This window comes from Oratosquilla oratoria, chromosome 28 (genome assembly GCF_046742065.1).
Source record: "Oratosquilla oratoria isolate Oo_2021 chromosome 28, ASM4674206v1, whole genome shotgun sequence".
In the NCBI taxonomy this organism is placed as follows: Eukaryota; Metazoa; Arthropoda; class Malacostraca; order Stomatopoda; family Squillidae; genus Oratosquilla; species Oratosquilla oratoria.
The window spans coordinates 43,911,009-43,925,179 of NC_134804.1; the positions used below are offsets into that span (position 1 = coordinate 43,911,009).

Consider the following 14,171-nt stretch of genomic DNA (forward strand, 5'->3'; position numbering starts at 1 on the left):
CTTCATGGTAGAGGGAGGGTAGAATGGCCAAAGGTATTGGCATAGGCTGCTTTTTGTACAAGATGTAGGACTGAGGACGTCTAATGGGACTGTTACTCCTCTGTTTGATCAAGTGGGTGGGACCACGCTTGAGAGGAAAGCTCGGCAGTTTTGAACCTTCCTGCCTGGGAGGAAAGAAACAGCCCGTTCTGGGTCGAATTTGGTGGGAATACATTTGGAGCTGTTGTGAAAGTCGAGATTGAAGGTGTGGGCGAGTGTAATGCCTGGCAAGTGAGAGGAGATCCCTTGGATTATTTGATGGACTAAGTGGAGTGTGTGTGTGCGTATGCCTGCAGAAATGAAAATTGTGGAAAGTTTACGGTTTGACGTACAGGTGCAAGACCTGGAAGTGGCATCAGAAAATGGGAATTTTAAGCTTGGAACACCACAAGTTTTTTCCACTATTATCCCTACAGTCTCTTGCATTACTTAGATCATAATGAAAATGTATGTTAAATGAGATATAGTCTTAGGTTTATTGAAAACTTGTCATTGGAACATGAAAATGATTTATTTTTATATTTAATTCCTTCCATTGTCTCACTGTAATCTTGTGGTGTTTGTATGTTGACAGCTCCATTGATGACAAAGGGAAAGATGACAAAGTCAAGGATGACAAAGGTACGTTTTTAATGATGCATTCCCTGGGAGAGAACAGAAAAAAATATGGGAAATGTAATAGGGTATTATGTTTTGTTAATTGTCAGCTAATTTATTGCTATGCACATAGACCACAAAGGTAAAGGTGGCTCCAGCGGTAGTGGCAGGAATCTGTGGGTTAGTGGACTGGCAACAACAACACGTGCACAGGATCTCAAGTCTGTGTTCTCGAAGTATGGCAAGGTAAGTGAACACTTTTGTTTGTGCGTTTTACAATGGTAGATTTTTATGTGGATAAGAATGAAAATTAATACATGACATGTAGTGAAAGATGAGACAATGGGGAAGAGAAAGTGAGGGGAAGATTCCTGGTTATGGTTTAAATGATCTTCAAAAACAAGGAAATAAGATATAGTGGCAGCTGATAGAACCAGTGGAAAAATAGGCACTGGTGGTAAAATGCCAGATTAGTAGTGGACTGTCATAGATGGAAATGTAGGATGCTATGATTTGTTCTAGGTGTAATGCAGCCAAGATGGGAGGGATGGAAGGAGATGGGAGTGGAGTATGTAGGAATGGGGTGGGAGTGGTCTTGGTGCCATTGTGAGTGTGTATTTTAAGCTACCTCCCTTGTAAGGGGGAAAATCATTTGGTATGTGTGTATGTAATGCAGTGTGGATGAAAGTTTTGTCAATGAGTAGCTAAGGTAGAGGGAAATGGGTAGTGGATAGGAATGGGTGCATGCCTTGACCTACTTTTTTATAAGAGAAGCCCTTGGTATATAGATATAGCAAACCATTGTGACTAATTGAATGGTGCACCGAGCAGAGATGTGGAAGTGATTTAGTGAAGTAGGTAAATGAATGGAATAAATGTACAAGGAAAGGGTATTTAGGGATGGATGCATAGAATATGTTGCAAGTGGTTTTACCAGTGAGATTGTATGGAGCTGATGTTTGAAGAAGGCTTAGCTATATCAACAGTCGCCAATTTCTTTATTATTTTGCATTAGAAAAAAAAGGGGGATGGTGAATGGGAGTGGAGTATGTTGGGATAAAATGGGTGGTAGAAGATTTATGCCTCTGACCTGCTACCTCCCTTATAAGGGGGAAAAAGCCGTTGGTATGTGTGTGTATTATTTATCCAGTGTAGGGGTGAGTGGCTAAATGGACCTGGTAGAGTAGATGGGTTGACAACCTTAAAGGGGATTTTATCTGAATATGAAAGACCTAGTTCGTGTAGAAATATTGTACAATTATGGGTTTTTCCTGTTGTAGTGACCCATACTGTCTCATGATTTGCTTCAGGTGATGTCAGCCAAGATAGTTACGAATGCCAAAACGCCTGGAGCTAAATGCTATGGGTTTGTTACCATGGTAAGCAGTGAGGATGCTGGCAAGTGCATCACTCAACTCAATCACACGGAGCTACATGGGAGGATGATTCAGGTGGAGAAGGTGAGTATTTGGTCTTCTGTAATTGTATTGTTGTTGCAGGGATTTTATATATATATATATATATATATATATATATATATATATATATTGTAACTCGTCCACCTAAACAATGCAAACAACAAAGCAGTAATGTACTATCGACTAGTTTCAAACCCACTACTTGTAGGAAAATAATAATTTCATAAAATCAAACTAGATGTAGATCCCCCACCCACTCACCTTTCTCCAACAAGGACATGAAAGGCATTAACAGAAAAAAAAGATGCCGAAGGTGCAGGTAGCTGTTAACATTAACATTCAATGTGAAACACCTCAGACACTGCTAAACTTTGACTTGTGTTTTCTCCTACTGGTTGTACAATAAAATTCTGGTTTGAAGAAAGGCCCACTTTATTGCCATATCGAAACAAATTTCCCTGTACTGGTTATTGATGCATATTATTATGCAGTTTTAATTGTGACTTAGCTGTTCAATCTACATGGATGGGGCAGTGCGTGAAGTAAACGCAAGGGAAATGGCTGGGTATTGGAGGTGGTTAACATGAAGAAAAACGGGAGATAAGCCAGTTGTTGTTTGCTGATGACATCACTTGTGGCAGGATCAGAGGAGGGATTAAGGAAGTTAGTGACAGAGTTTGGAAAGGTGTGTCAAAGAAGAAAGTTCAAGATAAATGTGGGTAAAAGTAATGTGATGGGATGTAGAAGGGGAGAATATAACAACAAATTGGAATCGAGTATTAATCTCTTCACTCCGGGCCAAAATCTCGCGGGCAGCATTAGCTGCCAGACGTACGATGTGTCGTAATAATACTCACATCATAAAATATAGTCGCCACTTGTATCGATCGTTCTCTCTATCACCCGTGAATTTTGATAACCATAGAAAATGTGATGAAGATAGTTTAGAGAATATGTCATTACGCAGGGGCAACTACAATAAATATAATCAAGACACCGATATGGCAGCCTCACATATCCACTTGCTCCTCATGCTGCTTATGTATGCGGCACCGTATGGAAGGGGTTAAGGGGGAGACTGGAGGAAGTAGATAGCTTTTGATACTTTGAGTGAAAATGTGGTGGGAAAAGGAGTGGAGGTAGAATGTAGATTGAGAGAAGCCTTGAGGTATTGAATAGTGTAATGAGAAAGATGTGGGAATGATGCTGAGAGGAGATTATATGAAGTGATCATGCCTACAGTTTTGTATGGGGCAGAAACATGCAATATAAGAGAGGAGCGGTTTAAATACGAGATGAAGTACCTGAGAAGTATGGCAGGAGTTAGTAGGTTGGATAGAGTGAGAAATGAGGAGAGGAGAAAAGCAGGGATGGAAAAGGAGTTTGGAAATAGTGTTGGAGTAGTATTGGGATGGTTTGGACACATGGAATGATTAATAAACGAGGTGTGGGTAGAGTGAACATAAGGGGGCAACCAAGGATGAGATGGATGGATGGGGTTAAAAGGGACATTGGGAAAGAGGGGAATGTCTGTTGAGGAAGGAAGGGAGAAAACAGAAGGTGGGGTGAGTAGAAAATAGTTGTGTATGGGTGATGCTGTGATGCATGGGAGTGGGTGGGGGATGAGGGAATATGTTTGATATTTTGATGCATCCCAAAAAAGAGTTATGTGAAATTGGGGAAGGGTTTGACAAAATTTTGAAAGTAATAGAAAATGTTTTGGAAGTAAATTAAGAAAGGGAGGCCAATTAGAGAAGAAAAGGTACAGATGGAGAGATTCCTTCAAAATTTTTCATAGGTTTTGGGAGTCGTTTGATATATCGGAGAAGTGTGACACTGGAATGGGCCCAAAGATCTTGCTTAATCTTTGTTTCTTGTCCTTCCTCACACATAGGTGAATTGGCAATCATGTTCCTCCCTCTACCACTTTCAGCCAGTGGCATAAGAACTGTTCCACACCCGTAAAATAGACAACATTCCAAAGTATTTTCCCCGAGAAATCTGTAGGAGGGCCCCTGAGACGGTTGCCGGCCTCTGGGATATGGGTTTTCCATTTAAGTGAAACTTGTGGGCAACAAATAATTGAAGCCATCAAACATATTTCATGTTGTTTATTTGATTATTCCTTAACCCTAGGCCAAGGGTGAGCCTGGTGGGCCTTCAAGGAACAAATCCACAACATCCTCGTCGTCCTCATCGTCAAGTCGCAAACCAGACGCAAAGAAAGATGCTGTAGACAAGAAAAAGGAAGGTGAAAAGAAAGAGGGTGACAAGAAAGAAGATGGTGCAAAGAAGGAGCGGGAGAAGGAGAAGGAGGGAGAGAAGAAAGAAGGCGACAAACCAGAACTTAGAGAAGGTGAACGTGACCGGGAGAGGAGCCGTGACAAGGAACGTCGAAGTGTAAGACCGGCTCGTCCTCCCTATGAGAGACGACATGATAATAGAGGAGGCACTTTCCGACGAAGAACTCCGCCTCGCAGAGATGTATTAAACCTTAGACAGGTATAGTAATTCATCTTATGTAGTAGAGATATTTGAGATAAGATCAAGTATGTGAATTTTATTTAGAGTATTTAAGTGTAAACACTACAGACTTTTTGCATGTCTTAGAATGTGCATATTCCACCCAAGATAGTGGAGGAGAGAGAGCGTCAACGAATGAGAGCTAGAGAAAGAATTCTACGAGAAGAGGAACGAAGGAGGAGAGAAGATGAAATGAGGCAACGCAATATTGAGAGGAGACAACGAGAGGAAGCGGAAAGATTGCAGAGGTGACTTTTTTTCTTTCTTTTTCTTAATTTGGGCAATTTACAATGTTATTTAGATGTATACATGAAGTTTGGGGGATCATGCAGTTACTTGTTCCCATGTGTGGTTAGAAGATGACTTGAAGGACAAAAGGAACCTTAGTTATGTTGTCTGTATGCACGAGGATGTAGCCAAAGAAAAAAAGGAGGTTGGTAACTAGAGAATGATGGATGAAACTACATTAAATAAAAAATACCAAGTTGGGAATATGTAGATAGGGATGTTGGTCACTAGTTTATCAGTAATCCCATCTTGTGGGTGATATTACAGTTCTATATGTCGTCTTAACATGTATGGTAATTGAAGGGGTCCATATGGGGTTGTTGGAATGGTGGTAGATAAGGTGTTTTGAGTGGAGAGAAGGGAAAGTAGAACCTGTAATGTAGAATTGTATAGTTAGGAGGTATTGGGATTTGTTTATTTGGCCCTGGTAGTGCAAAGTGTGTTGGAATGATGGAATTGGAGTTTTGAAAGAATCTGAATGTAATGGTGTTGGATCTAAGTCATAAGAGTATGTCTGTGGATGAAGTAGTGTAGCAGTGATGTGCTTGGAAAGTTAGCAAACATACATACATACATATACCAAGGCTTTTTTCCCCCTTCCAAGGGAGGTAGCCAAAAAGGGAAAGGCATAAAAACACTCCCACCCATTTCATCCCTAAATACACTCCACACCCCTCCCACCCTTCCTCTCATCTGAGCACCTCCTGGATGACGGGTCATCCCTGCACCCTGCCCACCGCCCTGGGTCAGAAGCAGTGTCGCAAGACACAGTACATCCACAGCGAGGCCGCTTCATTTAATCGGCGACCCCCCCTCTCCGTCCCCCTTTGCATATAAGGCGAGGACGGGGAGAAATCCCTTCGGGCTGCGTCAAAATTTACTCACACATACTACCCCACCCCCCACTTCCCCGCCCATTCCTCCTCATGCAGTCACAACATCATCCATATACAACCATTCTCCACTCACCTCTGTCTTCCGTCCTCTCCCTTCCTTCCTCAACAGACATTCCCCTCTTCCCCAAAGCCCCCTTCACCCCATCCATCCACCTCATCCTAGGACGTCCCCTCAAGTTAGCAAACAATGCAGTTAAAAGAGCCGTGACAAATTGTTTTAAGAGGAAAGACATGCAAGTATACATGATCCAGGGTCATTAGTGGGAGGATAGTTGAGTGCAAGAATGTAGTTGTGTCCAAAAGGAAAATTGGAAGTGTTCTGGATGTAAATTCTTGAGTGGAGGAGGAAGGGAGATTGCCATGTCATTAAACTGGTAAACCAGGTTCAGTTGTCTGGATCTGCTGTGGTGTTTTCATGTTGCATTGCTTAGATAGCGGCAAAGGAACGGGTCATCCATAAGGAACTCAGATAAAAAGGACAACAAATGGGTTATGGTTGAGTGTGGGATGGATAAATGGTGAAGAGTGTGTATATACTGTGACAGGGCCATTCTTTGTAAGTAGTATTTGAAATCATGGTAACTTTTAAAGCAAAGTCAACTTTATTTATAATGATGCTGTCAAGGGAAGCTTTAGAGATATATAAAACTGAAGCAGCATTTTTGTTTAAAGTTTAATGTTTTTATGTACTCAACTGTGTTTAAAATTTTAGAGAGAGGGAGAAACTGAGGTACGAGAGGGGCAAGTTAGAGCGACAGAGACAAGAACTCCTAAGACTAGAGAGAGAGCAGCAAAGAATAGAGCGGGAGAAACTTGAAAGAGAGAGAGAGGAACTGCGAAGACAACAGATGAGGTACTTGTATGCATAGTTTGTATTTACGAGACGCAAATTTGGGTTCCTAAGTCTAACTTCTGTGCCGCACCAGTGGAAGAATGATTCCTGTACATACCAACAGATACGAGGAGACCAGGAGACCAGTCAAACGTCCTGCTGAGGACAGAGACAGAAGAGAATTCTTTGAAGATCGAAAGAGAAGTGCACCTGAAAACAGAGGACGATATGACGACGAGCCCCGCAGGTTGGTACAATGAAATTGTTTAAGAATATATACAATTGGTTGAATGTGCTTATGAATGGTTATGATTAGGTTGCCCTAGGAAAGATAATTCATATAAATTGGGTGTGTAGGTTGATAGAATTTTAATGCAGTGTATTGTGTGCTGTATAAATGACATACCTTAAACATGTATTTTATTTACATCTTAAATGAATGTGAGCAAGGATAAAAGAAAGTAGTGAAAGCTTTGTGGGCTGGAGTTGGGGTGCTAAATACAGTAGCATGATAGACAGTCGAGGTTGGATCAAGGTAGATGTTTGGCAAAGGATTGACAAGTGGTAAAGGAAATGGGTGCAGGGGTTGGAAACGCAGCTGACTCTAGGTTTACTGAACTAAAGGGCTGGGGTTTTGTCTGAAGGTTGTGGAAATCTAAATTTTGTGTGTAATACAGTAAAAAACCATTAAAATAGAAGTTTCTCTTTTGTACTACAAGTCCCCTTGAGGAAGGTGGCAAGAATTAAAGCTCATGCCCACTTTGTACATGTTAAAACCCTTTGAGCACGCCTCATACTTCTGTGCCTCACATTCCTAGTCACATTCTCATTGAGAGTAGTGCAATAAGACACTTTTATCATAGTGAGTCTTGATGTCTGTACCTGGTTACTCCGCGGCCATGTCATATGATGCCTCACGTCATGCTTTTAACTTGATTTATTCATGCTTTATTTCGTGGCCCAATCCATAGACCAGTCTTTGGGGCTGCTTCCCTATATACAAGGGGTGATTGAGAAATTCATGGCATAAGGTACAAAATTTATTTGTGATAAATTGATACACATTCCAATGGTCGTGGAGTTTACGGATTCCCACTTCATAAAAGCTTGAGTCTTGATCTTCCAAATACAACTCGGCAGCATCAGTGACATCATTATCCTTGGCAAGATGTTGACCTCTGTGTTCTGGAAGCTGCAATAATGTATGGCAGCAAGAGCCACTGTGGATTTGTGTGCTTACGTGTTTTCGTGAGCATAGTATGGTGCAGTAATGGATTGACCCTTTGTCAGATAATCCACCTGTAGTACCCCTCAGAATCCCAAAAAGTGGAAGCCATCACCTTTCCTACAGAAATCACCAACTTTGCCTTCTTTGGAGCTGGAGGTCCTCGATGCTTCCATTGTTTTGATTGTTCTTTCAACTCGGGCTGAAAGTAGTGAACTCAAGCCTTGTCCATGGTTACAAATCATTAGATAAAAGTGGATCAGCATCATAAATGGCAAGATTCTTTGACATGTTGCATTGCAGCTGCTTCTGATCAGGTCCAAGATGTTTTGGGACCCATCAATCTGAGACCTTTGTCATTTCAAGATGGTTGTGGATAATTGCATGAACACATTCCTGGGAGGTATCCAACTCTGGCACAATAAAATGTTCAGTCAAATGATCTGTGAGAAACGGGTCATGGATTTTTTTGATGATTTTTTGAGTGGTGACAGTGGCAGGCTTTCCTTGATGAGGGTCAACTTCTAGGCTGTCCCTGCCATTTGAAATCAGCTGCCCAGTTTTTAACCATGCTGTATGAAGGAGCATTGTCTTGTACAGTAGCCACCATGTCCTCATGAATTTCCTTTTGGAGTTAAACCCTTGATGTTGAGGTATTGAAAGACTGCCTGATGACCAATTTTGTCCATTATCTCTACAATACCTTACTGTCCCAAGTCGACCGTCTGTAAATATATATATTACATTAAAGGCTTGAAAATTCTCATACCAACTTATGAAAGATTAGATTTTATTTGAAAAAGGCTACAAGTCTGTATCTTGTGTCCTACCATAGGCCACAAATTTTTCAATTGCCCCATGTAGATTTGGGGTTCTTGTGTCATTAGACATCAGATCTTAGAGAATCTGTGTTAACTTCCGAGTATTGACTGCATGGTAACATGTAGCCAATACTTTATAAGGGGGAAGATGCCCTTGGACTTTATGAAATAACCCCCTATGAACCAGAGGCACATGTCATTTATTTGCATTTACCCTAGATCCCCTGTGGTGGGGTTGGGAAAAAATTCTGCAACTGTGTTCCCATGTGTGGACACAGATGACCCTTTGTGTGTAAGCCCCAAGTTAGGAGAGACATTGCACACACACTAATTCACACTTGCAACTCAACCGCCAATTCAGCAGTGTAATTTAGTACTGCCCAGGGCCGAAATGATTTAAGCATCGCTGCACTGCAAGCCAGCACTTCAACAATGGCAGGAAAGGAGTTGGTGTAAGGTCACAGCATTACCCATGAGTTGGGCCATATATGAGTAGTTCTCATGGACGTGGGTGATGTTGATCATGTGTCCAACCTGTGATCCCAAACTGGCGAATGACATGCAGAAACTCTTAAACGCATGTGCGCAGACACGCACACACAGAAAAATTGGGCTACAGTTTGTAGAAGGCAATTGTTAAAAGTTAATGATTTATGTAATTTATCAATGTCTCAACATGTTGAATTTTGTAATTGCTTTGGATATTGATGGGTAGAGAGATGTAACAGGTCAGTGAAGGGTTATGAAGTGAGGAACTAGGTTGTAATGGTTGTTTTTACTAATATCAATTATTATTATTATTAGGGAGCCTCAGACCAGACAATCCCCCAAAATGCTCAAAGATGTGAGACATACAATATTGCCGACGGGGCGCAACAACTACGGAAACAGTGGTGGCAGTAGCAGGTACGATGAGCACCGACATGATGTGCGCGATAGGGAAGACAGGAGAGGGATGGATCGCCCTGGACCAAGAGAAGAGCGAGAATATAGGGGCCCTCCACCACCAGCAGGTGGAAGAGAGAGACCCAGGGAGAGGTAAATTGTTCTTGGTTAGTTTGGTATGTGAGAGTGTGTGTACATGTAGCTAAGGACTAAACAGGTTAGATTTAGATAATAAATGTACTCTAGCAGCAAGGCAGTAATTAGCGGTAATATGAGCAGGTATGGCGGTAGTGGCAGTGGTGGTGGAGGGGATACGTGGCGGTCAGGAGGAAGCACAGATGGCAAGGGAGGCTACAGCGGCAATGCTGCTAGTATTCTTGGAGGTGGCGGCAGTGGAACGTCAGGGTCAGGGAACATGGGAGGAGGTAGCAGGTAGGTGATGTGAAAGCTTTTGGTTCTTAGCATGTAGGTAGGGTTTACGATAGAGGGGTGGCAACTAGATTTGCAGTGTATATGCGATGGATAAAAGAACGTGTTGTTGTTGTATTACCTGTAGTAAAGCATGTTATTGTTTTTGCAGATGGAGTAACAATGGTCCGTCAATGAGTAGCCGAAGTGCGAACATTGGCAGCAGCAATATGTCTATGACAGAGCTGCTACGAATGGACTATCACCATGTTTCACAGCCCATTACACCTTCCCTTGGGAATATGCCTCTTACAGTTAATTCCAGCCTAACTCAGTTTGAAAGATTCCCAATGTCAAATTCGCGCAAGTATTGAACATGTGGAAGACAAAGTTCTGAATTGGACAAGCAGAGCTGATGAATGCTATAGTGTTCGTGTACAGAAGTGATGTGGCATAATTGCCAAGTAATGCTTAGAAAGCAGATATGAAGACTTTATGCTTAGTTGTGTATACTATGGATAGGCAAATTCAGAAGTGTTTGCAGTTGTAGTGAATTTTATTTGTCATTGAATGAAGTATGGATGAAATTCATCCATTTTTTGTAAAGGAACTTCAATATGTTACGTATGCCAACGTGAACGAGCCATATTCTAAGTTCCACAAAGTTAAAAGTACGTGTTGTCACACTTGCACAGTGAAACCACTGCATCCAGTGGAAGGGTATGCTTGGGCATTGTGTTAGTATCTTGTTTGTTGCCCTACGACTGTGTGAGAAGACTTGTCGAGGTTTGTATGAAACATTTCATGGAAAACTTGGAAGATGATTTATGTTGTACAGTGTGGTCAGACTGTCATCATAAATGTTAATGTAAGGTACTTTAATGTTTAGGGTTTACCCTTAATTTTATGTCAAGTTTGGATAGTTTAGTCAGATCTAGTAACTTTTGACGGACACAGCAACATTCCTGTACAACAACCTTAGTTTATGTGTACCTGAATAAAATGGTCTGTTACCTTCAGGTTTCTTTTTTATTTTATACAATTTTTCATCTTTTTTTCTTTGTCCACCAAACCAGCATGTCGGCAGAGCTCAATTACGAGGTTTGATGTTCAATCGGATGTTATTTTCTCTTGCAGGAGACCTGTGCCCCCAACATAAAATGGTAAGCCCCTAGGCTGGCCCCCTCCCCAAGCCACTGAAGAGAAATTCTGGATTGCTGTCTGTACCTTGTGTTAAGCAGTGTAAGATCACATGTTGACTTCATGATTGTGCATGTCTTGGCAGATGGTGTCTGTTTTCAGGCCAGTTATTTCTTGGTGGTTATATGTACCAAAGACTCCCCCCACCTTCCCATGCAAGGGGGTAGTTGTGCCCCACCCACTTCAGCATTTCGTGGATAAAGGGTCTTCCCAATCCTGCCTCACTGCTTTTACGGTGTGGCCCGATATGTGGCAACCTTTTAACGGGGTTGGATCCAAGTACAGGCGATTGTACTCAAGTCAAAATCTAAGCACCTGGATATATTTCAAGTACAGACATTTTGCTATGTACTTAGTCCAAGTACTTAATGTAATTAAGTACAAGTACTTTGTGAAAAAAAAAACTCAAGATTTGTGAAGTGCAAAAGTAGTTTTCGTGTATACGTTGTTAAAGAGTGGGATTCTGTGAAATGGAAGTTTGCTTTTATCACAGAATTGCATAACAAAATAATCATCCTTTATGAATGACTTGAATAATTGATTTTCCCTATGGTGCAAATCGAAAAGACTGGCTATATTTCTCATGTCAGTAATTAAATTTGATGCAGAATATAAAGGTAAGTATCAAGGCATCAAAACTTGTACCTTGTTTCATATGAATAATATACCTGGTAGTTTTATAAATAGAAATAACAGATAAGTGCATTTACTCAATAGCATCATCACAAAGTTCACTAGAATACATATACAGTATGACTTAGATGATATACTTGTTTGTACTTGGTATTTCTAAAGTATTTTGAGTACAAGTGCCTTTTAATTTTTAAAGTACATGTACTTGGACCCAACCCTGCTTATTATGTTGAAAATAAAAGATAAACTGCAAACCTTTGGAAGCTATAGGATATCTACCATTTAAAAGCTCCCCTCACGCACTCCCATCGTCAGCACTCCTTTCCTTACTCGATAGGTCTTCTTGTGTATACAAGCCATTTTACCACCCATTCACCTTGTTCTTGATCATAAGTTTATTGAATCCACATCAGCATTCCACAATATAGTAATTGTATCTTTATTCTTCCTTTTTTTTTCCAAATGCCAAAACCTCTTCATGAATAGCTGACCCCATCAGGATTCCACCACAACACATTATCCACTATCCATTCTTATAACAACATTCATATTTCTGGGGATACATATTACTAAAGATTTTCCCCCTTACAAGAGGGATGGCTGAATCAAATAACCCATCCATAAACCATTTCTCCCCTCTTATCTTTATACCATGTTGATAAAGGTGCCCCTGGTAATCCCTGTGGTGTGTCTGTTTAGGATAGGTATGCACACATGCGGCACAATTCAGGACTTGTATCTTAGTAATCACAGGTTTCTTAAGGCTGCATTATTCTCTTAATTCATTGCAGTGACTGTTGCCAGCCCCCAAGCAGTCCAATTGCGTAGGCAAGAACTTGAGCCACGGCCACTCCTATTGGCATATGCTCTTCTCTGTCAACTTTGAGGAAAAACTGCTGAAGTTTTTGGGTTGGTTGCATAGGTTGAAATTATATTCCATGTCAAGGATAATATGATGACCGTTCAAAAAACTTCTTTATTAAAAAGGTGGGGGGTGGGATTGTGTTTAGTGACTGACAACAGGTCAATCCTCCTATTGACCCAGGTCTCTAGCAGTAGACCCATTCACAAGTGGCAGCAACTGCAGGATTGTTCTACAAGTCATGCGAAAGATTGTTGTCTGGGTAGGGACAATAGGTGCCTACTCAATGGTGGCCTGCCATCAAACCCTATAAATTTGGAGGTGCATTGGTACAGGAGATTCACAGCTCCAAAATAGCTTGCAGTAAACACCAGTTGGTCACTTCAGATGTTTTGGGTAACTATTATGGGGTTGTGTAGTGCAGCATTTCTTGTGATTGTATCTGTGGTCAAGCCTCTGTTGATAAAGTTTGAAAGCAGGATGGTAGTGGTATCAAAGCAGCCAAGCTATTGTGGCTCTTATCTCGTCACAGGAAAAACATGTCATCAGGAGTGTAAGATGTATCTTGGAGTGCTTGTTTTGTTACTAAATAGATTTGGTGTGCGGTGCAGATGGTAGGGTGTTTATGTTTTAGTTTGCTGCAAGTGTGTTCATTTTGTATTCCATTGGTGGTACCAATATAATGGATAGGATTGAAAGGTTTTGCGTAAAGTGTGTGCCTCTTGTGTTCATCTAGGGTTGTATATATAAATGTTCTGTTAGGGTGGCTTTAGTGCATCCCATAATCCAGAAGTGTAGTTTGTAGAATCGTGCATGGAACCAGCCCAGCAAGGCATAGTTGAGTGGTTTTTATGAACTATTGGATTAATTAGCTGGCTAAAACCTGACCTTGCTACAAGTCTTGTTTATTTTCTCATTTTCTGTTATGTGTGGGTTGAAGTACAAATATCAGAAGTAAGGGTTGGGAATAGTTCTTCCCAGTGGGACTTTGCTATTTGGTTTCAATGTTGTTCTCGATTTGTGTTTATCTGGAGTTTTTGTGATTTTTAAGAGGAAGCTTCCTTTATATTGTCTTTAGAGTAAGGAAGCTGAGTGATCTTGGTAACTGTTCTGCAGTTGCTATGCTGGGTTGTTGTTAATCAGTCATTTGTGAGGTTGAGTATTAATCCTTGGGTGACAGTTAGCAAGGGGATAAAATTTAGGTGAATAAAAGAAGCTAGTAGCCCCCGAAAGAGTGTAATTGCCATCAGGATAGATTATTAGCAAAAATTAACCTTTAGAAGATAGCAAAAAAAATTTGTGGGCTCAATTGTTGGGGACATCATGCAATAAGGGGGAGAATTTTGGCATCTGTTTAGCATGAGAGGGAGGGTGGAGGGGAGTGTGTAGGGGATGGAATGGGTGGGAGTGGTTTTTATGCTTTTTTCTTTATGGCTACCCCCCCGTGTAAGGGGAAAAAAAGCCTTTGGTATATGTATTAATCACAAAGAACCCACAATCGGAATAAAAGGAAACTTTAGAAGAAAGTGTAACCTATATTTCTG

At 41.1% G+C, this 14,171-nt stretch overlaps 1 protein-coding gene across 9 annotated transcripts in view; it reads left to right on the top strand.

Annotated features, from left to right (window-relative positions):
- The window catches only part of LOC143040350 (uncharacterized), a 22,697-nt gene extending 11,746 nt beyond the window's left edge, over positions 1 to 10,951 (top strand). For 2 of the 9 annotated variants that reach the window (XM_076211319.1, XM_076211320.1), the window contains exons 7-16: positions 614 to 660; positions 770 to 882; positions 1,947 to 2,096; positions 4,191 to 4,556; positions 4,665 to 4,825; positions 6,474 to 6,614; positions 6,688 to 6,840; positions 9,444 to 9,677; positions 9,804 to 9,956; positions 10,105 to 10,951. In XM_076211319.1, coding sequence (XP_076067434.1) covers positions 614 to 660; positions 770 to 882; positions 1,947 to 2,096; positions 4,191 to 4,556; positions 4,665 to 4,825; positions 6,474 to 6,614; positions 6,688 to 6,840; positions 9,444 to 9,677; positions 9,804 to 9,956; positions 10,105 to 10,306 — 1,720 coding nt within the window. In that variant the 3' untranslated portion in view covers positions 10,307 to 10,951. The remainder of the gene's footprint in view (positions 1 to 613; positions 661 to 769; positions 883 to 1,946; positions 2,097 to 4,190; positions 4,557 to 4,664; positions 4,826 to 6,473; positions 6,615 to 6,687; positions 6,841 to 9,443; positions 9,678 to 9,803; positions 9,957 to 10,104) is intronic. The other 7 variants (XM_076211322.1, XM_076211321.1, XM_076211323.1 and 4 more) reach the window with 7 other exon arrangements.
- The last annotated feature ends 3,220 nt before the right edge of the window (positions 10,952 to 14,171 follow it).